This window comes from Vanessa tameamea, chromosome 30, assembly GCF_037043105.1.
Source record: "Vanessa tameamea isolate UH-Manoa-2023 chromosome 30, ilVanTame1 primary haplotype, whole genome shotgun sequence".
Lineage (NCBI taxonomy): Eukaryota > Metazoa > Arthropoda > Insecta > Lepidoptera > Nymphalidae > Vanessa > Vanessa tameamea.
The window spans coordinates 1,064,864-1,091,331 of NC_087338.1; the positions used below are offsets into that span (position 1 = coordinate 1,064,864).

Here is a 26,468-nt window from a genome sequence, read left to right on the forward strand (position 1 = left end):
TCATCGACGTTCAAAACGAAATTTATTCGTAAAATCCATGATGAATATCATGGATTAATCAAGCTCTCCAATAATATTACGACAATTCGATGTCAAATGTTGTTTATTTAGCTTTTGTCCTCTTGTGGCTGGAATAGACTACATTTATTATCAGGGGTTACCTTTTAAAAGGCACCTGGCACCTTCGGGGACATTGGCTTATGCATATTACGACTTCTGTATCGTATTAATCGTGCTCAGGGAGCTCCTTACGCTGACCAGCACCACCTACCTGGACTAATTACAGTAATATTTAAGCATAATTTAAGTTTCAACCCTCACCCCTTGTATGGTTTAATTAGTAAAGTCACAATTGTCATTTAAAAAAAGTATATATTCCAAAATGGGCTATAGTACATTATCCAAGTATTTTAAAATTCCATTGTAAAATTAATAAATGCCTTAATCGATCGAGTAGAATTTTGTATGGAATTTAGACGAGATAGTTGTAGAATAGAATTTGTATGTCCGAATAAATATTGAAGTAAAAAAATATTTAGTAATAAATAAAATGGGCATATACATATGCATTTATTATATTTTTTTAAGTTAATTAATTATGTTTTTGTTATTGTCATATATATTTGTCTCGCTCGAATTGTTATTTAAATATTGTATTAAATATGAATAAAGTTTCTGATAAATACTTCCAAACTAGTATTTTATTTATAATATATATCTGAATATCTTATGTAAAGTTAATTTACGAAAAATGATGCAAAAGTACTTTTAAAAGTCTACTTGAATTAAGTATATTTTGTAACTGAATTGATTTGGTAACGAATTGTCCTTGTGCTCATTGGTTAACGCACGTGACCTTCAAACGCCAAATCATTTGTTAGTATTGTCATGCACACCGGATTCGTGTTTGCTTATCTGTAACCGCGCGTCGACCAATGAGGTGAGACTTTCTCGTTCCCTCGGAGTTCGACTCGTGAAATAGACTTTAGTATTTTTACTACATTTTTTATGGTATGTGTGGAAAACGAACAGGAGCGAGCTCACCTGGTGAAAAGCGGCTATCACCGCCCATGAACATATACAAAATCGGGGGGCTTGCAGGTGCGATCCCGGCCTTTAAGTATAATGCTTCTATATTGAATAAAGGAATTTGAGTTTGAGTTTAAGGAATGTGTAAGTTCTTCTCTTGAAGGTTCCCAAGTCGTCGCGGTTCGAAGAAACCGCTAGCGAAAGCTGCTTCCAGAGAGTGGTTTTGTAAAGCAGAAATTGCCTAGAGGCGAGTATAACTTGTCTAACTTTCTATAAATATTTACTTGGTGGTAGGGCAAACCCGCCTGGGTAAGTCCACTCATTCATCGGATATTCTGCCGCCAAGCAGCAATACTTGGTATTGTTCTGTTCCGGCTTAAAGAGTGGGTGAGCCAGTGTAACTGCAGGCACAAGGGATATAACATCTAAGTTCCCAAGACAGACCTTATTAAATGCAAACAGAAATCATATAGCGTTATATTTCGATATAAAAATCTTAAATTATAAGTACTACAGATTTGACCTTACATACATCCTTAGGTCATCACAAAAATGTAACTTATTAGTGATTAGAACCATTTTTTTTCTGAAATGGCGATATTCTGTATGATAATGGAAAATCTTAGGCGAAAAGTATGTCTATTTTTGTAGATAATTTCATCATTTTAGTCTGCAACCTGAAGCTATATTTATCATAAAACTGTTTCGCTAAAAAACGCAAGCTTTGTATAGCATATTTGTAAACATAAGTATCATTATAATGGTATCCCTAATATAACCTTCAAGTAAATTTTGCTTCTTGGGATTTGTCAAGGGTGAATGTCTATTTTGAGCAGACTATAAATACAAGTCATATAACATCACTGAAAAGGGGTAATGATAAGGTCAGGTAAGGGGGTTGAAGGGGTTAAAATGAAAAACGAACATATATTATTTACATTTTTATTACGAACCCAATATTAAGAGATCTGTGATATAGAACGGCGTATAAAAAGTATAATATTTCATTTAAATAGCAAATATTTTTTCTATTTCAAAAACATTAAATATTTATATATAATTGATTCAAATATTTCCGTTTAACAATTTAAAATAGAATTTCTTCACAAAAAGTAATTGCTTTGTAAAAAAATATAATACTTATAGGTCGTAATTTTAGACCAATCATTTAAAATTACAATGTTTCTAACACTGTATCGTGTATAACGTATGACAAAAGATAAAAGTTATATAATATGTCATTTAATCTCGTGCTATTTCACTCGCACGCCATCTAGTACGGTCAGAAAAAAAAATGTTTCAGAAATACTCACGAAGATGTATTGACATAATTTTGTATTAACATTTCATTATTTAAAGCTTATAATTATATATTTATTTTAATTGTGTGGATTCTAGTACACTTCCTCACTGCAATTTCAACTACAAGTCCTCCACTTTCCTGTACAAGCGTTAAGACTGCCTTTTGTAAACATGGGTCTTGTTTGTCATTTTGTATTTTTGTGTGCTATAAAGCATATTTTTATTGTAAAATATGAAATAGGGAATCATTTTTAAAGTGATTTCTTCATGTTCATCTTAATACGAATACACTTAAAATCGAACGATAAGTTTTTTTTCTTTACTTGTAGTGTAATAAAGACGTTTCAATCTCTTAATTTTTTATTAAAACCTAATAAAATATATTACATTTTTTTTTTGCTGACCATACTGACAACAGTCCATTTCCTAATTCAAATCGTTTCTCTGTTGCCACGCGTTGTGCACTTCCAACAGCTTTATGTCAAATGCACTAAATAAAGTCACAAAACGAATAAATACAATGTTTATCTATATTACTAAACGACTACGACAATTATTTAAGGTACATTTTAATAGTTATTTGATGAATGTATATAATCATTATATATTTGAGGTACGGTGGGAAAAATCGCGTTATTATAATATTAAATAAAATTAGCTTTCAGCTAAGATTCGATTTATATATAATTCTTATATATCTACTTCAGGCCATTTAAAATAACAATCACATAACCACTAAAAAAATTTACAAGTATACACAGATATTTTTTCCAAAATAGTTGATATTAAATTATCAAAGTGTCGAGGGCGAGATTTTCTTATTCAATAGCGTCGACGGTTACTGTGATCTGCATGGAATCAAAACAGCGCCATCTAGTGACAGAAATCGGCACCACAAGTTTAACTACGCGAGGACGACACACCACTGGGTCAATTAGATCCTGATTCACTGAATGAAATTTACTTTGGTTTTTCATTTGACGCCCGGGCAAGGACCTCGAGAACCGGATAAACCAATAGACCATGCAGGAAGACCCCACTCTCTCTATCTACTGTCCTTAACGAGCATCGAACGTCGACTAGCATTCGAAATGAGAGTTCGTGATTAGTTAGTCGATGGTGAAGTTTTACGAGTAATTTTATAAAACTCTCACTAGACATACAGATTTTTATTAAAGCATCGCTTATTCTAATGTTATATAATACAAAAATATAATTATCAATGATTCCGATTAAAGCAATGGTCATGGACATGGATTCTTCGACGGAAACATATTCCGAAACTTATCTTATTATCGTTTCTCGATAAATAACAATACTTGATGTTCATTCAGTATTAGGATATAAAAAATACGTTACGTCTGGTCGCTGAGACAATGCGTCGTGTCTGTCAGTACGTCACGATTATTGATACACCAAACAGTTTACATAAGATTGGAACTGGAAATTTGTGTTTAAAAAATATTTTTTTTTATATAAAAATGTAGGCAGACGATATGAGCCGTGATGGTAAGTGGTCACCACCGCCCAAAGGTATTGGCGTCGAAATATTTTTTTATTGTTTACATTGGCTCACCCACCTTTCAAACCAAAACACAACAATACTAAGTTATTGCAATATTTTTCTTTGCAAAACATAACGATATAATAAAAACATATGTATTGACTCAATACACACACACACAACTTGCTGACACGGTCTGATCTAATTTTAATTTATATAATTACGCACTAAGCATCTTTAATCCATTATCTTTTAGTTTAAAAATAGTTTGTTTTTCGTACCAACTGATTTCATATTTGGGGTGTCGTTGAAGAACTCCTAGCACAAGTAAAATTTATAACTTGATATCCCCACCTGAATATATTGTAACTTAGGTCAAAGCCAACAATATATTTAAATTTAGAAGGTCCACAATGCCATTAATAAGTAATACTTAATTATCCATATTAGTTTTCATTATTAGTTTTATTTTAGTTTATTAATTTTTTATTCATGGTTTTGTTTTTTTTTGTTTTGTAACTTGAAATTTTGATTAGTCTTTTATTTGTTTTTTTTTTGTGCTTTAATGTATATGTTGCCTTACTGTTCATGCAGTTATCACCTGTAATTGAGGTACCACTTCTTTTATTTTTTTATTTTATGAACTGTGTGCTGTCATGTATCAGTGTGTACTTTGTTGGTGATCAAATAAATAAATAAATAAATAAATAAATAAATAAAGAAATATATATATATTTTTTAATCTGTTGTAATTTATATAAAACGCCATAATTAGTAATTACAAATAACTTTGGACAAGTGAATGACACTAATATCTTTATCATAAATTCTCGTCATCAAAGACCAGCCGGGCTCGCATTTGGTCAGCGACCAGACATTAATATATAAAAATCACTTAAACCACATTAAAGACATGCCTTTCCAATTCATCGTAACTAAAAAATATTTCCTTAAAAAATGACTTGTGTTTTTATACCGTTCACAAGTTCTATATAGCAACATTAAATCAATCATGAGAAAAATTGCCCTTTTATATACACTAGCATCCATCCGATCCGAAATTAGACAATAATAACTATTGAATATTTAAGAAAAACATATATGAACTAGCAACATTATTTTAATACTCTTATTTAAATTATTCATATTGGCAACACTAAATTTTGTCTGTATTCAAAATCATTCACTATTATTTTTTTATATAATTAAGTAATTTCATTAAAACGAAATCTATGAAATCAGTCAAAATAATAAAAAAAAAACTCTCCCAATATCTGTCCCTTTGTTTCCTACCTTATTTCTTCTCAAGAAGAAAGAGACAAACGATTCCATCGCACGCAAATGCATTTACTATCTTTGGTTTAGAGAGATTCATCAGTCACTGACCAGATCTAAAACTCCATAGATATTACCAACGGTATCTTTTTTATAGTATAGGTAGGCAGAAATGCAAATTGCCTGATCGTATGCGGTCACCACCGACATTAACCATAGACAATAAGAAATATTAAGCGCTCCTCACATTGCCAATGCGTCAACCTTGGGAGCTCAGATGTTACGTCCAGTGCCTGTAGTTACACTGGCTCATTCTCCTTCAAACTGTAACCTATCAATTCTAAGTATTACTGTTTAGCGGTAGAGTATCAGATGAGCTGGCAGTACCTACATAGACGAGCTTGCACACAGCCCTAACACCGAGTAATCAATTTGCAAAGGCAAATTTTACCTTTAAACATAAACGTCAAAACGTGATCTATCTATATATATTTGTACGAGCTGATCTCAGAAACTACATTTCGAAGGTCTCATAACTTTGCGCTAAAATTGTTTAAAAACATTCACTAAATACATATACTTAACACTATGTAGTCCAAAATAGAGGTTATTTAATAAAATACAGCTCGTGTTAGACTTTTCAGAGATGACGTCACTATATATAATATCAAAGACAATGTTATTCGTGCTTTTAAAATTTAACGACACATACCATCCATTTCAATAGAATGTGTATGTTTTCTAAAATATATACATAAGCGGTCGTATGAGGAGAAAACTTAACATATTAACAATATTAGCGGCTGAATCTAGTAATTATAATATTTTTATAGAGGGGTGGGAGGTATGGGGGGGGGGGTGTTGGGTAGACAAAGCGCACCGTTAAAGTAGCGCGAAGAATTTAATATGTCCCTACAGCCTTCAGCACTTCAAGCAATCCTTTCGTGCATTGTACACATTCTATTAATATGGTCCAATAACTAACTTTGGTCAACTTTAGTCGCGGAACAAGAAGAATTTCTGACATTGAACCTTTTGACTTAAAGACCGGTGTTAAATTTCTTTCTAATATGAATTAACTCTATCTGTCCACACTTAAACCGCTGAACCGGTTTAGATGGAATTCGGTATTGAGATAGATTGAGTCCCGGGGAAGGATATAGATGTAGATATTTTTCGTAATTCATCCCTCCATGGGGTAAAATGGGTTACAGTTTGCGTGCCATAGGTAAAGTTTTCAGCTAGTACAAAAATAAAGCTAGACTGTTATATTTTGAAACATTGCGATCAGTTTAGACTATAGTAAGCGAAGATATATTCCTATAACAGACAAAATCTCATGGACACGTTGGAACGAGGTTACTTCCGTTATATATTAATTAACAAAACACAATGAAACTAATTAATAAAATTGTTATGAAATCCACAGGAACAGGAACTAAGAGAGTTTTGTTTAAAAAATATTATATAAAAATTTACAAAATAGAAAAAGATAGAGGAAGAGATCTAAAGAGACGATTTCACGTTCAACGAGTGTGCGAATGCGATGGCATTACATTCGTACGCGTCTGAGAGAGACAGGCGATGACGGAACGAAATTCCTCTCATTCCGAGATCGAAGTACATCCTCTTACATTTAATATTGAAAAAATTGTGCGCTAGTCTGTTACATAAAATCTAAATACAATAAATATAAATTGACTTAGACTAACTAGATACTAATATAATAAGTAGAAATATATAAACACGTTTGTTTTTATTTATTGTAGCGTTTTTTTTTTTTTATTGCTGGCAACATTAAAATATCTGTTCTAGTTGCTTCAACTGTTTGTTCATAAATTTAGTACTTTTATCGACGTAATATAATAAATTAATTTAACTAGAATAGAATGGATTGTTGCAGGACTCGTTTGTTTCGCATACGAAGACGTTTGGCCGATTTCACGTTGTTTAATAGGTTATAAGTTCTGTGACCTTATGCTAACAAATTCAAAGTAACTTTTTGATTGAAAAGTCAATTGCAATTAATTTAAAGCTTATCAGTATTAATATCTACAATATAGCGCTAAACTTATATTATAAATGCGAAAGTAACTCTGTCTGTCTGTTGCTCTTTCACGGTCAAATCACTGAAGCGAATTTTATGGAATTTGGTATGGCAAGCTTAAACTGCCAGAGCGGAGATGGCCCAGTGGTCTAACCACGCGTGCATCTTAACCGATGATTACGGGTTCAAACCCAGGCACCACTGAATTTTCACGTGCTTAATTTGTGTTTATAATTCATCTCGCGCTCGGCGGTGAAGGAAAACATCGTGAGGAAACCTGCATGTGTCTAATTTCAACGAAATTCTGCCACATGTGTATTCTACCGACCGGCATTGGAGCAGCGTGGTAGGATATGCTCCAAACCTTCTCCTCAAAGGGAGAGGAGGCCTTAGCCCAGCAGTGGGAAGTTTACAGGCTGTTAATGTAATGTAAGCTTGAACTCTAATGACATAGGGTACTTTCTATGCCTCACACCTGACGACCGACCCATAAAAAGAACAATCCCGCGTTTGACAACTAGTTTTATATAAATGATCAAAAGTCAACTAGGCCACAGAATTATAAAAGTATAATTGTTTTTTTTCTACAGTCGAGTACAGTGATCTTCAATTTCTAGGTAGACTGATGATCTACCAGACTTGGCAACACATCCTGTAAATTAAAGATGATTTGAAATAAATTATACGTATGAGAATCGACAAGATTAATCTGTACTAATATTATAAATAGTAACTCTGTCTGTCGATCTGTCACGGTCGAACCACTGAACCGAATTTGATGAGATTTGTTATGAAGCAAGCTCGAACCCAAGGAAGGACACGGGCTACTTTTTTATGACTAAAACCTGACACAGGTGAACGGGTTTGAACCCAGGCAAGCATCACTGAATTTACATGTGCTTAATTTGAGTTTATAATTGATTTCGAGCTCGGCGGTGAATGTAAACATCGTGAGGAATCCTGTATGTGTCTAATTTCAATAAAATTCTGCCACACGTATATGGTGCAATTAGCTCAAAATCTTCTCCTTAAAAGGGAATTGATCTCGTGATTCACGCTGAGAAGAGTCATCGTGAGGGATCCTGCACGCGTTATATACACATGTGCCAGAAGGCTTAGAAGACGTAGGCTTTTAAATAGTCGTATACATGTTTTCTGTATCCTTTCATAAAATAAAAATTAGATAATAACTATTAATAAAATAAATATTAAACATTAGACTTTCGCGCAATACATTACATATATATTAAGAATATTAAATAATAATTAATACAATATATTAAATACTTACATTATTTTGCTAGGAGTCCTGACCTGAACAAAATACGGTCGGCTGGCGGGATCCTGGAAAAGTTTCGATATCAAATTAAACATTTTATTTAGAAGATTACCGGAAGTGAAAGTAACTTTTTTTTTAAATAATAGACTCATAACTAATTTATGTAATAACAAATAACAGTAAAAAATAACATTAATTACTTTAAATAAATAAAAATTAATAACAAAAACCAACTAAATCTTTCTATGACTCAGAAATACTATGGCCGAAGTACCCAAATTTCGCGCTAAAAATTAAAACCTCTAACAGGTTTGACAGGACGCGCTTTTTTTTTAAATGTATTACACTACAAGCTGTTATCATAAATAATAATTCTTATCAAGACCTCAATAGTTTTTTTGGATTAATTGAAATATTATTGAATATTTAACTTCTTATGGGAGGGTAAACCGCTTCGTTACGTAACGCGTTACGGCGCCAGTCTCTCTGACAACCCTTTCTCTTTCAATAATGTAATCCAGACATTAAATACAAAAAACAGGCCGAAAAACACAAAAGAACCGAGAAGGCTGATTTTTGAATATGTTGTAGGGGGGACTTAGAAAGATATGAATTTGAAAGGAAGAGGTAGACAGACCAAAGGTTGAATGGATTGTGCGTGTGTGTGTATTCACGTATATACGTGCGTAGGCTATGTAGTGGTGTACGCACCCGGAAAGCGCTGATCGAGGTCGTGCAGGTCGGGTCGGTCGGGGTCGGGGGGCGGCTGGCGCACACAGTCGTCTCCCGGCAGACAGGTCTCCACCATCGCCTCCAGGCAGTTCACGAACAGCTCGCTGCTCACAGCCGTGCACTGGTTCTAGGAGGTTAGGGGGTACTCAATCAATGCTTCTATATTGAAGAAGACTTTTCTACTTAAGGAGTGAAAACATTAATATTGTGTCTTTTAGTTCAGATATTTCTGCGTTATGTTTGGGGAGTTTAATAAGATTTTTTTTCAAGTACGATGAGTATTTTTTTTAAAGATTTTCAAGTAAGATATCTGTTTATTTTCAGAGTTAAATAATAATGATTTATCCCTTTTTCAGACATGACATTCATATTTTGTTAGTCTACCTTACTATCTATCATAAATATGTAACTGATAATTACCGAAAAACTTAAATAAGAGATCACATTTATTGTTTAAGTTTAAATATCAGGTACATACCTTAGTGAAGGGACCCGCAAACCTCCAAAGGCCCCCGAAGCCGCAACTCTGCATATAGTGCAGCTGCTGTTGACTCGCATCCTCTGACGCTATCATATTCTGAAAGTTGCATTAAAATTAAAATAAACTTGACTCAAGTAGACTCCTACACTTCTTCTTTTTTATGATAACGGACGAGCCATCTGGTGGTAGGTGGTCACCACGGTCCATAGATATTGGCGCTGTAAGAAATATAAAATATTCCTTACATCGTCAATGAGCCATAAGCACATCCGAGCTCGTCTGATGGTCCTGGGAACTGAGACGTTACTTCCCCTGTGCCTGTAGTTACACGGACTCATTCAGCTTTAAAATTGGAACAGAGGATACACATGTACTTAGTATATTGTTGCTTGTCAGTAGAATATCTGATTACCTGATTGATAAAAAGTTACCTGTATGATGCTCTGTACTGCGCTCAGTATGACTTGATCGTGGCAGTGCATCAGAACGTGGTTGATCTTCATGTCCAGTAGACTGTGGCTGTGGGAACAAAAAAAATATGACGTGTCACTCAATGTCATCTCATCAGCTATCCGTTTGAAAAGTACAAATTCTAAATTCAAATTTCTTTTTTGAAGAATCGCAGCTTGATCAAGTGGATTTTAGTCGAACAAATTCCAATCACAGTTTGTAGTTTACACTGATGGTAGGTACAAAAACTTCGACTGTCTCGTTTGTCTAAGTCTAGGCATTAATATACATAAGAATAATAAAATATATTTAGGTCCTGTTATTATATGCTAGTTTTTTAAGAAATATTGGGTAACAATCTTAAAAAAAATATATATCTAGACAGACTGTCACACGTCAAAGTATCTAAAAGAAACGAGCCAACTTTATGATCTTGGTGTGCGTGACAGATATGATTGATACGCAAAACGCCATACTACTTTACGAGTGTGCGTGCACTTAGTGGCCAAAGTTGATTACAATTTTTCAACGCGTTCTCAACTTTGTCAATCTAAGATAGAGTGTCATACTCCAAAAGGACTAAAACAAACGAGCCAACTTTTTTATCTTGGTGTGCGTGCCAGCTACCCTCGACCCTCCCCAAACGTACACACTACTTCACTAGTGTACGTGTACTTAGTACCAACTGTCGATAACTATTTTATTCGCGGTCTCGGCTTTGACAGTGTATCTAGACATACATAAATAATCAAAACATAATATTGTTTTTAAATAAGAGTAGTTTAAACTTAATTTTGAGGTTGCAACACTTTCAAATAGAAAACATATGTATTTTTTTCTATATAAGAATGTTAAATAAATACTTACATGACGGGAAATACTTTCGGGAACACCACGGAACCCTCCGCCAGGTACTGGTACAGTATCCTTATTTCATCTTCATCTATACACAAGATAATATAAATGGACACATTATATATAATAAAACGAATATATACGTTGTATAGCCGACGAATATATTCTTATCGATTCGTCTCTTTCTGTCATTACTAATTTGACATTCGAAAGAGAAGGACGCAATGTACCAAAAAATACTTTTCTTATAAATTATGAAAATCAGTAGTTAGTCTCTTATCCTCCAAACGAATCACATACAGCCTATTCCGATCGAAGTAGGAATAAAGATAAACAAACCTTAGATTTACGTATTTCATTCGATTTGCTAATAACTCGGCTATATTGTGCACTACTAAGAGCTTATGATTAATATATCTTTATTTATAATACAACACACGTAACTACTTATATCGACATTAATTTTACTTCCAAAATTCCTAAAACAGTTTCATCGACATTCAAAACGACATTTTTTCGCAAATCCATAGCGAATATCATAGATCAATCAAGCTCTCGGCCAATAATATCGCGTCAAATTGCCGTCAATGTCGTGTTGAGTAATATGCCTTATTTATTAATGACAAGAACATCGATGTCTCGCTTTTTATGTCAATAGTCTAAATTGAAAGCGTCTGACACTACGAGAATATACCAAAGCCTTCTCCGAAAAGCGCTACAATTCTGGTACAAGTTTTATGTATATTGGTTTACATAAAATAACATAAACATAATCAGCCTGTAAATTTCCCACTGCTGGGCTAAGGCCTCCTCTCCCGTTGAGGAGAAGGTATGGAGCATATTCCACCACGCTGCTCCAATGCGGGTTGGTGGATACACATGTGGCAGAATTTCGTTGAAATTGGACACATGCAGTTTTCCTCACGATGTTTTCCCTCACCGCCGAGCATGAGATGATTATAAAAACAAATTAAACATATGAAAATTCAGTGGTGCCTGCCTGGGTTTGAACCCGAAATCATCGGTTAAGATGCACGCGTTCTAACCACTGGGCCGTCTCGGCTCTCATATTGGTTTAGTAGTTTTATAATTGGGAATTGCAAAAGAATCTCATTGAATAGATAGATTTTGATTGGATGATTGGTTTACTAAACAGATTACATATCTTACCCGTGGTATATTTAACCAGCGTGGCGAGAACCGTCAAGACGAGCGCTTGCGTCGTGAAGTCGCAGAGCACGGACGGGTCCAGGAGCGAGTTGCATTCCGGACTGCTCGTTTCTTTGTCCTGAGATGATTGCTAGATAACACAAACGAAACAGCAATAAAATCGTCAGTCGTTTTGAAGTTAATCTTTTATCTGTCACCGAATTTGTTAAGGACACCCTGTATTTGGAAAATTACCAGCCTCGTTAGTCTAATGGGTATCTTATAAAGAAGGCCCCAGGTTAGGTCAGTCCTAAGTTACTGGTTATTTTCTGTAAAAAATCTTTGGTAGCTGCTTCAAGTTTGGAATTTGGTACAGTTCTAGGCCACCAGTTGATCCTGTACTAGAACTCCACCAGTGTCAAAAACCCGTCAGATCATGACTATAATCTAAATCAATCGTCACCTTCGTAGCGGGATCGGGGCAGTCGCTATCGCCAGACTTGGTGGAGGAAGGTCGCTCAGTCTCGTCCATGCTGCCGGGTGAACCGCGACCGTCATCATCCACCGGCTAGAAAAGATCGGTAAAAATATTTAATTTTAGTCGTTGCCTGTTGCTCCTCGCGTTTTAGGGTTTAGTCTTCAGGTCTTCGGTATAAACAATCAAACTAAATATACTAGATATAATCAAACACATAATTGTATAACGAGTTACAAGAATTGGGGATACCGGAAACGGCTTCTTTGGTCTAGTCTAGCTTATAGGCAAGGGCGATATCCGACTTTTGTAACATTGGTCGTATAACGGATTTCAGATGTCGCCGTCTCTGTTTAACTTAACATTGTACGATATGTGAGAAAGAGATGAAGCGAATGTGATATCGAAATGGCTTATCATTCGCTTCATCTCATTCTCACAGATGAGTTACTGTAAAGTTAAAGAGAGACAGGGCGAATGTTTCGTGATTTTAATATTATCGTATCGTACTCGAACGCTTTGATGTAACAGAACGATATTATTTTTTTGGATGCTGTAAAAACGGTTACCCGTCAACATCGAATCGATGACAGCTGATATTCCGACGACATCCGATTTCAGATGTGTTTCGATATATCGTACTCATCCCTACTAGCTTATAAGGATAAGTACTTTATAACAATTTACCTAAACAAGTAAAAACTCTAACAATTTTTTCTATGTTTAAATCTCGACTTTATAACCATATTCTGTGTAACGATTCTCTGTTAAAATAATTAATTGAAACTGTTATCTCATCTGCTTTGCTGATCCGAACGAATTGTTATATTTATAAGTTAGATATAAGTTCTCATGTAAATGACGTTGTCGTAATGAGAATAAAGTTCTTAAACTGAAGTACGTAAGCTATTTACAATGACAGAAGGAAAGAGTCGTGTCATGTGTGTAGAAGACTGGAGTTTATAAATTTGCTGTTCAAACTTCTCTTAAGAATAAGATTTCGCATTAGTTCAACGATAATGATCCAGTACGGGTTGAACACGTATGATATGATTTCATCCGACATAGTAATCATTCCGTCGAATGTCCAGTATATTTTGAATTGAACTGGCAAATTTCGGTTAAAAACCCAGTATTCTAACCACTTAGCCATTTCGGCAAAGTCACAATGTACACAATTCAAGTACTTTTGTAAGACTTTTGATGCGTCTTCACAGGAGTATATTAATGTCAAGCTAACACCGGTTCGGAATTTAGATACAACCGAGGAGAATGGGCAAGAACTAGAACCTAGTATTTTTTTAGCGAAAAGCGAAATGACAACGGGCCACCGGATGGTTAGTGGTCACCACTGCCCATAGACATTCACGCCATAACATTCCTTACATCGCCAATGAACCTTGGGATTTACACTGGCTAATTAATTCTTCAAACCGCAACACAACAACCCTAAGTACTGCTGTGTGGCAGTAGATTACATATGAGTAGTTGGTGCCATGCACGAAGCCCTACCATCAAGAAACAGAATAGATGTAGATTAAGTTACATGTATAAACTTAGTGCTCACGTCGAGTCCGCTGTCAATCTCCAGGTCCCTGGCGGCGTCCCCGGTGGCGCCGTGCTGCACGCTGTGAGCGCGACCTTCACTGTCCTGCGTTTTGTAAAGGTTATTGATCATCTGAACAAAACTGTCACTCGATACGAGTTAAAGTCAAAATGTCGTTACAACTTGGTTTAATATATAAGTTTGTAAATAGACTAATAATTGTTTTTGAAGGTATCGTCCATCCGATAGATCGGTCTCGTATGACATCATAAATAAATCATGTCGGAACAACAAAATAAACCCCCAAAGGTATAAATAATATACCCCAAAAAGTACGATTAAGGAAATACCATCAGCTGATAAATATCGTATTAAAATTAAGCAAGAATTAATATATTATTAAATCTTCTAGTAGTTAATCTATTATGGGTATATTTTTTTAAGATTAAGCAACTTCGATACCGTGTCACTGATTGCCTTCAAATTTGACACATGTATTTCTTTGTAACAGATTACTAGATAACGCTGCAGTTTAATAACTTCGACCAGGCATGTCTTAAACCAGGGTGCTAACCGACCTCAGGTTTGCCGATAATGGTTAAGTCACGGATCATTCATCAGCGAGGCTATTAGTGAGGCACCCCAAAGTCTCTCAAGAATCTTTTTTTGGGGGGAGGTGAGATCGTCAGACCATTTCTTGCACCCAGGCGCTTGTTTTGCTTAAGACGCGGCTGAATTCGACACCGTTCAACCAATCACCATGACCGTTTCGAAAATATAAACCAAATCGTTGACGAAATTTTGACTTAAACTGTGAGATATTTAAACGTGGATCCAAAATATTTACACTTAGTATTATTTACAGTGCTAAGAACGGGGTGTCTTGGAATTATTTTTAGCGTGTTGGTTTAAGCTCGGGATTTTCTTCACACAAGATTAAATGAATTAAGAACGTGCTTATTAATCTAGTCCACTTTAAGTTTTACTGACTTTCAGACAGGATATTGTATAAATTTCAAGTGACATAACTTCGTAACTTTGAAAAGAGTAACTACTTCGTTTCTTGACGGTTCTTCTCGATAGAATCTACATTTCGAACCGGTGGTAGATTTACGTTTAGTAAATTTCTGTAAAAGCCTACTGGAATAAAGTATATCTTGATTTCGATTTTAACAAAATATACTTATGTCAACAACACTAAGCCTTTAGACGATATATAATCTAACATAGAAATTAAAAAACTTTAACTGTTCAAGACTCTTCAAATGTTCAATATAACAATTCTGGTTCCACGCTTTGTAAATAAAACTAAAATATTCGCTAGGGGGTTAATATTGATAGGGTTATTTAAAACTATGGATTTTCTTGTTAGATATAAGCGAAATTCGTTAAGAGGAGCGAATGTCTTGTACTACAATTTTGTATTCAAAACAGCACCAACGTTATTTGTGAGGTAAACGAATGAAAATAATATTAAAACGCATCGAATAACGGTACAAATAACGACAACGATTATCGCTGATACCTTCTGATCTGTTATTAGACTTCGTGTGTATGACGACATCACAGAACGGGCCAGTAAAAGATTGAATTATTCCGACGACATTTTTTTGTCTACAGTACCGTGTCATACAAGACTTGCGGTGTCGGTATGTTGCCTGATTGAACTGTTATCGTATTGTTTTGTTTTTTATGTTGTAATTGTTTACAATTTTGCGTTTGGCGCAAGTCTGACTGCAACGTTATATACACGAAACCGTTAGTACTAAGGACACTAGGTTTGACGTTTGGCAAGGGACATAGCTTGCTTAGTAAAATTATTATTAATAATATGATTATCATTATATTTATCCTAAATAATAACGAAAATTATCAATTAAATATAATTCTTTGATTTAATTTCAATCTGCGTTTAGATATCACGTATAAATCTATGGTAAATATTTTAAAAACCATTAAAATTGACTCACGCATTTTTAAAAATCACTACAACGAAAAGATTACATTATAAAATTAGTTTTATATTTTCAATATAGAGGACGTTTTTAAATACAACTGTCAGTTACACCAAATACATATACTTATAAAATGTTGAATTAATATACACCCTGTTTAAAACGACAAAGATATACATATATGACTGAAAACATTTGATATCATATACTTTTCGGTCAATTATTTTTAAATTCTTACAATAATCAGTATATTCATAACGTTACCCTCGGTGGTCCAATTGTGTCTTTCGAAGTGGGCACGGAAAAAGAACGTTGAGTTTTAAAACGCATCCTAGCTGACGCCTACGTATAAAGCGATGCAAAGCGAAAACAATCATGCAGGCGTTATGAAGAAATAACGATCACGAAATAATCGTTATTAAATATAATATGTCATTTGTAACATTTCAAATAACGTTATGAAAATAACGTATTCGTAACGTTATAACGTGTCAAGGTATATGCGTTGTGTATTAGTGAGAGATACAAACATACGAACGCAACGACACAATCCATACAAGTTGCATGAAACGTGATAGAATGATTAGTTTCTGTACTGGAAATAGAAGATATATTTAGTTATATAATGACTTTTGGAAGACTTTATCAGCTTTAAGACTTGAGCAGTTCCTAAGTTAGTAGTGTTGGCTTACATAACCTAAATTAACCACATCTCACCCAGATTCGCCACCCTTGGCGGCACGTGGAGCTATGTGGAGTGCTTGGCACCAATTCACCAACCGAATTTTTGATTAATTTAATAAAAAATCCTTTAAATGTTTCATATCTCGGATGAGACCCTCCAATGCAATTAAACGTAATCTCCCAAAAAGGTATATTTATATTTATTTTAATTTATATTTCATTGCCGTCAAAATTATGATTTTTATTTTTATTTTATAATCTGCTAGTTAACACAAACTATTTAAGACACGCTATACAGGTGAATAACATTAAATATTGCCATATAAAAATACTTCTACGCCTTCTCTCACAAGTTTGATTAAATAGCTTTGATTCATCCTACAATATATTTATTTAAGTTTCTTACAAATATAACGTTAAATTTTTACGTCGTTAATTTTATAAAATACATTAAAGTATCTAGAAAAAACGATCGATATTTTTGAATAGTACTGCTCTTTAGTAATATTAATAAACATTGAGAATCTTCCAGAAACCATTCATATAGGAACTAAAGACACACAAGTAAGATACAATGTTAATTCTAGACGAACCGACGTACAACCAAATACAATTAAATACGCTCTTTGTTTAAAGATATTATGTGAGAACAAATTCGAGACTCAATACACGATCGTGAAATGTCCGAAGGCCATATGCGAGATCGAATATTATTATTAAAAAATTTCACGAAGGAAATACGAAATGTTTTAAACGCCTATGAGGTTGTGACTACTAATCATTAGGGAGTTCATTTGTCAGTCTGCCTACCAATTTTTTTATTAAAGAATAAAACGTTACGTCACACGATACTATCCATACGTCAAAATCACATTGTAAAAAAAAAAACAGTTTATGTTTTTCATAAAATAATTATGATATAAATTTCTCTGATAATTTGGCTGTACGCAGGCGCGATACAAGATGATAAAGATTTAATTAATGAATTAATCGAATGACAAAATCAATCACTGACAATATTTCAAACCAACTCGTACAATATGTCAACAAACATCAATGAATACTTTAAATTATAATGTTAAAATATAAGGGGTTAATTTAATCGTTAATTCACGATGATGTATTTTTTCTGCTGTCTTTACATACACGCACACATGGTGCATGGATGGGGGGGGGGGTCTGAACCTTGGATCCGCTGTCACGGCGCTTAATCGATTTAGAGTATCGAGCGGCCCAGAGCGCCACTTAGTGCTGCTCATACTATTTTTGAATACAAAAACTACGCGTGTTTTAACGGACGCCCTTTCTTGTAAATACGAGAGTCGGCGGCGAGAGCGGCGCGCCTTCGTGTATGAATAGATAGATAAGAAATATTGTAGGTTTTGTAACACAATATTCAGCTAATCTTAGTGTGTACAAAATTGTAATCAATAATTTTTAACTTAACTATCATTAAATGATGACATTCATCGTGTACCGTTGACATCAAAATGAAAAAAAAAACAAAAATGTTTAAGCAATCTGTTTACAAATTGTACAATTTCGTTTGAAAAATATTACCCAAGCTATAATTACTGTATATACGTATATATATCGCCAATCAAATAGCCTCTCTCGATATATAATTCCAAACTAAACATCAATAACAATTTAAATATATAATATATCGAATTATACCTGATGCGCTATATTCAGTAAGTGCGGGCTGTGACCGCCGCTCGACGGTTGGGGAGTCGGGGATTTCCCTGAAAAAAAAAAATGTTTGATCAAATACAAGTACCTAACAACATGTAAATATCAATAGGCGTTTGACTGGTTTTTAAAATCCATTTTATATTATTTAGTAGAGCTCTAGGAACCCAGTAAAATTTGTGTTTTTTAATTCTAGTACATATTTGCTGAAAATTATCAAATTAAAAATTCAATATTTAAATAGCGCGCGAAAACGCTACTTTGACAATATGGCGCTGCAATGGGGTCGGTGACGTCACTAGCCTGTATTGTAATCTGTGGCACATATAATCAACATACAGTAGGCAAACGAGGTTAACAAGCAAGTGACGTCATCATAAACCCGACCAATCAGGAGCGTTTTGTGTCGCGTGACAAACGTTTAAAAAAATGCATTTTTATTTATGGATTTTTGAATAAATTAATTAATATTTTCAACTTTCGTTAATAAATAACCATTTTTAAACTCATAATATATACTGATTACAATAATTGACAGTTTATTTTTCGCATTGTCAAACAGCCTATTGCCATTTCATTGCTGGGATAAGTCATTCTCTAATTTTAGGAGATAGCTTATGGTTAATATGCTACTTCAATGCAATTTGTATCCGATACGTGCAGACTACCTAACGGTTTCTTTCACCGCTAATCTATTAATAAGTATATATAATTAACAGTCCGTCCGGATAACATCCAGACCGACAAAGGAATTCGGAATCCAAACAAGACAAATAACACCTATTCAAGGACTCATCCCGTAATATGTGGAAATACAAATTTAAGATATTTTTATATATATAAATATATATAATTTAATTGAAATCACGTGTCACATGTCAGTCATACAGTTTTAATGTCGGTCTATTTTTCATAATTTAATTTGAAGCCTACAAGCTTATTCCGATCGAAAAACGATAAACGAAACTTAGAATTATATATTTTGGAAACAAGACAAAAATGTTTTAACCATTTATAATACATAAAGTTATATGTCATGAACCCTACCCCCGTGTATTGAAGATGTAGTCTGATCCAGCACGTCCCAAGACTTCTGCCTTCGACCGTGACACGACGAATGCGAAGACTGAGGCTGGATAAGCATTGACGACTGGAAATCATTTCATAAGTATAGATTATATAGATCTACGAGCTGAATTTAAGTTATTTGAATATTGTAGCGTGATTTTATTTTTATTCTATATATAATTAAAAGTAGCCTAAGTTACTCCTTATTACTTCCGCTATGTGACAGTGAAGTGAGTTTCGAAATCCCATCGAAATCGGTTCAGCCGTTCCAGAGATTAGCCGGAACAAACAGACAGACAGACAGACAGACAGACAAAAATTGTAAAAAATGTTATTTTGGTATATGTACCGTGTATACATACATACGTATTTAGTAAAAATGGGTTATTTTAATATTACAGACAGACACTCCAATTTTTTTATATGTATAGATAAGTATAGATATATAGGACATTGATTGAGGCCAAGGACAGAGAGCGGGTCCAGCACTGGACTGTGATTGGCTGAATAATGATAATGATGACAGAATACGATACAATACTCATACGACTAATATAACAATGCAAGCCACTCGTACCTGATGGTGTTCAACTGCGGGACAGTAGTGGTCGCAATTGTCTGGCAACCACTTCGGCAAGGAGTGTTTGACGTGACAGCGCGATCTGACCTCCTCGCTCACGCAAACCAACGCTGTAAAATATTAACAACGATGTAAGTTTGTATAAAATAATTTGACACAAATAACAGGCACGGAGTTGGTAAAGATTGAAATGTTCCTAGAAAGCGCAGGGCGGTACCCGTGAGGTAGGCGACGGTGCGCGTGGTGAGCTGGAACTTGTCGCGCGCCGGCCGCGCGGCGAGCGCCAGCAGCGCGCTCAGCACGCGGCACGCGCGGGACACGGTGCCGCCCGCCGGGTGCCGGAAGCCCTTGATGAGGTGCCCCACCAGCGCGAAGTGGAAGTTGGACCGGAAGCTGCCATGGTATTGAGCACATTTAAAAACGGTTAACGGTTAAATGTCTGCAATCATTATTAAATTACTTTCACAGAGGATGGAAAAGCGGATCCTACAGGGAGTCAGCCTCTGTATTAAAAACAACAGTCATGGGAATTCGTTGATCGGTACAAGAGGAGTTTTGCTACAGCGCCATCTAGTGGCGAGTTACAACTAAGTGGATCACAAGAGAACATTCTACACCACCAGGCCTACAATGCCTTATGCCAGCAGCAGCCGTTAACGGTGTGAAGATGCTTCTTCCTCGAGACCCATACTCTCAACTGACTTCAACAGTCAGGAAGTATCTTAGAGTCTTATTTAAGATATATATATTGACTGGTCAAACGGTGTCGAATTCATTTCACCCACGAAGTCGTACATCTGCATGCTAAACTAATCTAATTCGTTATTTTTTTGCTGTCTGTACTCCTAGTCGTTTCAAGTAACTTACACATTAACATTTATTTATTCATAGGTTCACAGACGGAATACAGTCAGAAGATACATTAAAAAATTAATGAGGTTTACATGTTATACCTAAGGTGAAAAATATATTTACCAAAGCAATAAACTTACCTCAGTCCGACAGCGTGGTCGAGAGGCTTGAAGTGCCATTCGAGAGGCTCCCGTGTTTCCATCAGTACGTGCTCCAGTGTCTATTGAAGAAATATGATTATATACGATGACGTCATGAACAAATTTCTCGAACGCAAAGAGTAGGTTCCACCCACTCAACAGATATTCTACCGTCAGTAATACTCAGTATTGTTGAGTTCCGGTTTGAAGGGTAAGTAAGCCAGTGTAACTACAGGCACAAGGGATATAACATCTCAGCTCCTACGCTATGCGCACTGGCGATGTAAGGAATGCTTAGAATTTCTCACAGTGCCACTTTTCATGGGTAATGGTGGCCACTTAACATCAGGTGGCTCACCGTTCCCCTACCTTTGTCATAAAAAAGAGATACGAATGATTTTCTAAATGGTTTTTATTAAATAATATTTTTAATGGAAACAAAAGTAATTTTGCAACTGCTGTTCTATTTAAATCAAAATGTGACGTCACACGAGATATTTATCCGTGGATTGGATTGTGATCATCATCATGGAAGGTATGAAAAAAAAACACACACACAAAACGACGTGTGACGTCACTAACGGATGACACCTCATAAATAAATAAATAAATATTGGACAACATCACATCCATTACTCTGATCCCAATGTAAGTAGCTAAAGCACTTGTGTTATGGAAATCAGAAGTAACGACGGTACCACAAATACCCAGACACAAGGCAACATAGAAAACTAATGAACTTTTTTCTACATCGACTCGGCCGGGTATCGAACCCGGGACCTCGGAGTGGCGTACCCATGAAAACCGGTGTACACGCTACTCGACCACGGAGGTCGTCTCATAGCAGTAATGATGGTGACTCAAACACATAAACGAGCATATCGGAGTAGACGTCAACGCAAATCAAGCCCGTCTATTGGACAAAAAAATATATACGTACTTTATTGTCAAACGCTCCTTGCGAGTCCAACGTGTGTAAATTTTGCTCCATCAGAGCGAGACCGGCGGCGTAAAGAGTCGGGTCGTCCAACTGTAGGACGGACAGCGCGACCCAGAACAACGCCTTGTGGATTGGGGATTCCTGGCGGGTAAAGATATTTATATATTTTTTTATTTATTTATTTTAAGTGATAATACATTTTATTTATATTGTACTGTATTAAAAACGATGTAACAAAAACCCTATCGGATTTATCCGTACATCGGTATTCGTTGTCAACTCTTATAGACTTAAAACTATACAATAATAACAAATTAAAATATAAAAGAAACAAAAAGCAGGTACATAGGAAATAAAAAATATATGACTACTTTAAAGTATAGAGCGGAGATTTCTCATGAACTTGCTGGAACTCGTTTTCACGTAAGATTACGGATTTACGCTTCGATCGGATGATATTCTGACACCCCACATTGGTAGAATAAGCTCCTCACTTGCCCTCAAGCTCTCCTAGCTTTCGCCCTGCATTGGGAAGTTTACTGACTGTTACCTATATATTAAGTACTAGTTGTCAACTGCGGCTTCGCTCGGGTTGGTCCTTCGGGTGTTAGGTACAAAAAGTTTCTTCGAGTTCAAGCTTGCTTTATACTAAATTTGTGTTAGGAGTGGGGATGACAATAGCCCAAGGGGTCAGGAACGATCCTGCGACTTTTCACATCGCTAGGCGGCCCGTAACCCAATGCGCTACTTATTAGAGCTGTCTTTATAAACACAATGTCATAAGGGAAATAATTATGAATTGGGTCTCACATAATGTTTGCTCTATAAATGCTTAAATATTGGGTCTTAAAGAATGTTCCTTAGCTGTATAGTTTTAAAAAAAAAGATTGACATCTCTCACTTGCTTCTGGAACGTTCTCGAATGTATTAACATACGGACTAAAAAATCTTTTCTCATCTTTTTGGTGTTTGCATTTCCGACATTAATCTATCACTACTGACGCTTAAATTCCATTGTAAATAAATACTCCTTTCAGTATCTATGAGCCAGTTGACCACTCACCAGCGCGACCTTGGCAGTTCTTCGCTCTACTTTTATAAGCAGCACGAAACACTTTTGTGGCTATACTATTAAGTTAATATTTTAATTTTCAATTTCATTAGTAAAATAATCCCTATACAGCTTACTGGGTGTAACAGCGGCTGGAGTCTGGTCAAACACATGATGATGGCTTCCAGCAGCGCTAGATCGTTGAAGGACTCCAAAGCCTTCACGAGTATGCGTAGTAGTTGCTTCATGTCGTCATCTGTTACATTTTTACCTGAAATATCGGACAGTATTGAAATCAGAAAACTCGCAAACACATTTAACATAACAGACTCTAAGTGTCCCATTTGGCCTCCTGTCAATTTGAGAAGGCTTGGTACTAATTCCAACGCGATGCTCCAATGGACACATGTGACAGGATATAATTTAAATTAGACACACGCAGGGTTTCCTCACCGTCTAGTAGAAGGTGAATTTTAAACACAAATGAAGCACATCGAAATACATAGGTGCGCCTGGGATTGAAACCGCGATCACTGTTTAAGATGCACGCGTTCCAACCACTGGCCCATATCGGAGTTTAAACACTTTTCATCACTTATTTTTGACTCTGATTTCGTATATGCCGATTCGTCTCATTTTTACTTGGTAGGTTGAGTAAGACAGTTTAACTACCACGGGATATCACATCTTAGCTCCCAAGGTAGGTGACGCTTTGATGGTGTAAAATATAGTTAATATTTCTTACAATACCAATGTCTATGGGCAGTGGTGGTGGTACTTACACACTACAGTCAACTCAATAACCACCTTGACAGCATTTACAAAAAAAAAAAAACAGTATTTGTTTATGTTTCTTATTATAACAATTTGTTAAATACTACAAAAGTCTTAAATAATTAAAAATCAATAGATTTCGGATCGATATTTTAAAAGATTAATTCGAATGTAAAGCTACCGAAGGTTCTCCTAATATTTAACTTACTGATACATCCGAACACGATCAGCGCACGCGGCTGCAGCGCCGGGTTGAAGCAAAACGCGAAACTCTTCACTAAAGATGTCCTGTGAACGAAAATGTTAATTAATATCATTGTTATTTAAAGAGTATTTGTTTCAGATAAAAAATACGTGGTCATCACGGGACGTCCGTGAAATCGATGGCCATTGAAAGGATTACAAACAAAAGAAATCCAATAAATAAATTAAGAAAAATAAATAAGAACACAGTATTATTAACGAAATATTTTTAATTTTCTTATAGTAATAACATATAACATAAGCAGCCTGTAAATTTCCCACTGCTGGGCTAAGGCCTCCTCTCCCTTTGAGGAGAAGGTATGGAGCATATTCCACCACGCTGCTCCAATGCGGGTTGGTGGAATACACATGTGGCAGAATTTCGTTGAAATTAGACACATGCAGGTTTCCTCACGATGTTTTCCTTCACCGCCGAGCACGAGATGAATTATAAACATAAATTAAGCACATGAAAATTCAGTGGTGCCTGCCTGGGTTCGAACCCGAAATCATCGGTTAAGATGCACGCGTTCTAACCACTGGGCCATCTCGGCTATAGTAATAATAATAATATATGGAAACGAAGCAAACGTGCCGCGCGCACACGAGGACGAAGAGAACGACGGAGTGGGAATGACGTCACAAGTTACGTCAAAAACGTCGGCACGGCTTGCGGTCAGGCATACGCACTAGGCGCGTCGATGTGTTAAATAGATATTTCACGTCAAAAAGAAATGAGGTTAAAACTCAAATACTTTATCAAATTGAGTAATGTCAACAATAATTTATTTTAAAGTGAATCCTAATGTAGTTGAAGAGTTACTGCTTACAAAAATATATAGATATTTTTCTCACCATGTGTTCAGCCAATCACAGTTCGGTATATCCTTCATGCACGTCTCCATGATCTCGAGCAGCGCATCCGCGATGATCTCCAATGATTGGAGAGGAAGACGTTCGCGGTCAGACTGCGAGCCCCCCGGCTGGGCTCCTGTGAGCGCCCCCACTAGACCCCCTGATGCTGAAGGCGCTCCACAACTCAACTCTGAGCACGTATACGAATGTTCTGAGTACCTGAGTTAGTATAAAAATATCGTCATCAATAACAGTTTATTTACGTCAATTACTATACACAAAAAACGATACGTTTTACTTACGGATGGTAGAATTGAGGCGTAAATCAGCAGCTTACGTGTTATTTACGCATCAGAAGATAGTAGGAGAACAAAATGAACGATCAACAAAATAGTGTAAACGAAAAGACAATTTCACTACCGTTGGCAAAACAAATCGTTTTTTGTTATAAACAAACTGGGTTCAAATGATTAAATACAAATTATCCTACTAAATAATAATTTATGTTCTTCTATATGTTAATTATTCTATGTAAAACTTTTGTCTAGAACCTTGTTCTGCTTATAAAAAAAACTGGCGCTAGTTAGTATAAAATAAAAGCTAGTAGCAACAAAGTATATAATATATCCGTCACAAGCACACGAGGTGTTCTTGCTCCTTGCCAGCCGTCGCTGCTAACAGAAGAGCAGCAGTTTATGGGGCATGACGTCACAGGCGCGCCTTATAACGTTTGTTGTCACGGCATCAGAAATAGTTTATAGATATTAGTTGATTGTTCACCAATCTCCTGTGTGCCTGTTGTATGGACTCCTGAATGCAGTCACAGCGGCCGACTTCACCTTAGATATACCGAACATCTGGTAGAATTTCGGTAAAGCGAACTCGTCCAGCGATAGCATCAGGACTCGCTGAGATTCCTCTGTAAAATAAGATCTCTTTTACGATCATGGCGTCCTACAAATTCGAAATCGTCGTTCAATAGTTGTTAGAGAAACGTTTGGGAGAGTTCGATGACCTTGGGATCTGTTTTGGCTTTTGGCAGCGATCTACGGCCAAATCTACAAGTTTGGCTTTTGTCATTATAGTATAATGTGTAAGGCGGCACCGACCCGAGAAGCTGGGCGAGTTGCAGGTGCAGAGCGAGTGTATGATGTTGATGACGAGCCCGTGCGTGGCGGCGCGCATGGACACCGTGCCCGAGCACACCAGGAACGTCACCGTGTGGAACAGGTACGGCAGGTGCCGCGCCACGTCCAGGCAGTTGTTGAACGACAGCATCAGCTGCGGACGGACGACGGATGCTTTATTGCATTTCGCGAGAACAGGTATTTTTAAGAAGTTTACGGTACATAGTGAACATTTTTCTTTATTTGGCAGCCATCGACGAGCATCGATACTATCGATAAAGAACAATGTCAACAGTAGTAAAAGGTTTTCAATCATTTCGAGATAGTGCTTTGTGCAAGCCCCCCTGGGTATGTACCACCCACTCATCATATATTCTAGTAAC

General features: G+C 35.9%; 1 protein-coding gene across 1 annotated transcript in view; it reads right to left on the reverse strand.

Annotated features, from left to right (window-relative positions):
- Positions 1–6,993: 6,993 nt before the first annotated feature.
- The window catches only part of LOC113391638 (neurofibromin), a 54,444-nt gene continuing 34,969 nt past the window's right edge, over positions 6,994–26,468 (reverse strand). The window contains exons 47-66 of the mRNA XM_064220028.1: positions 26,068–26,239; positions 25,739–25,877; positions 24,959–25,177; positions 24,069–24,148; positions 23,224–23,357; positions 22,036–22,176; positions 21,096–21,175; positions 20,321–20,496; positions 20,101–20,213; positions 19,503–19,605; positions 18,441–18,508; positions 14,146–14,229; positions 12,567–12,671; positions 12,125–12,254; positions 10,967–11,042; positions 10,081–10,168; positions 9,647–9,745; positions 9,148–9,295; positions 8,449–8,501; positions 6,994–7,809 (exon numbers count right to left, since the gene is read on the reverse strand). Of these exons, the coding sequence (XP_064076098.1) occupies positions 8,458–8,501; positions 9,148–9,295; positions 9,647–9,745; positions 10,081–10,168; positions 10,967–11,042; positions 12,125–12,254; positions 12,567–12,671; positions 14,146–14,229; positions 18,441–18,508; positions 19,503–19,605; positions 20,101–20,213; positions 20,321–20,496; positions 21,096–21,175; positions 22,036–22,176; positions 23,224–23,357; positions 24,069–24,148; positions 24,959–25,177; positions 25,739–25,877; positions 26,068–26,239 (2,199 nt within the window). The 3' untranslated portion in view covers positions 6,994–7,809; positions 8,449–8,457. The remainder of the gene's footprint in view (positions 7,810–8,448; positions 8,502–9,147; positions 9,296–9,646; positions 9,746–10,080; positions 10,169–10,966; positions 11,043–12,124; positions 12,255–12,566; positions 12,672–14,145; positions 14,230–18,440; positions 18,509–19,502; positions 19,606–20,100; positions 20,214–20,320; positions 20,497–21,095; positions 21,176–22,035; positions 22,177–23,223; positions 23,358–24,068; positions 24,149–24,958; positions 25,178–25,738; positions 25,878–26,067; positions 26,240–26,468) is intronic.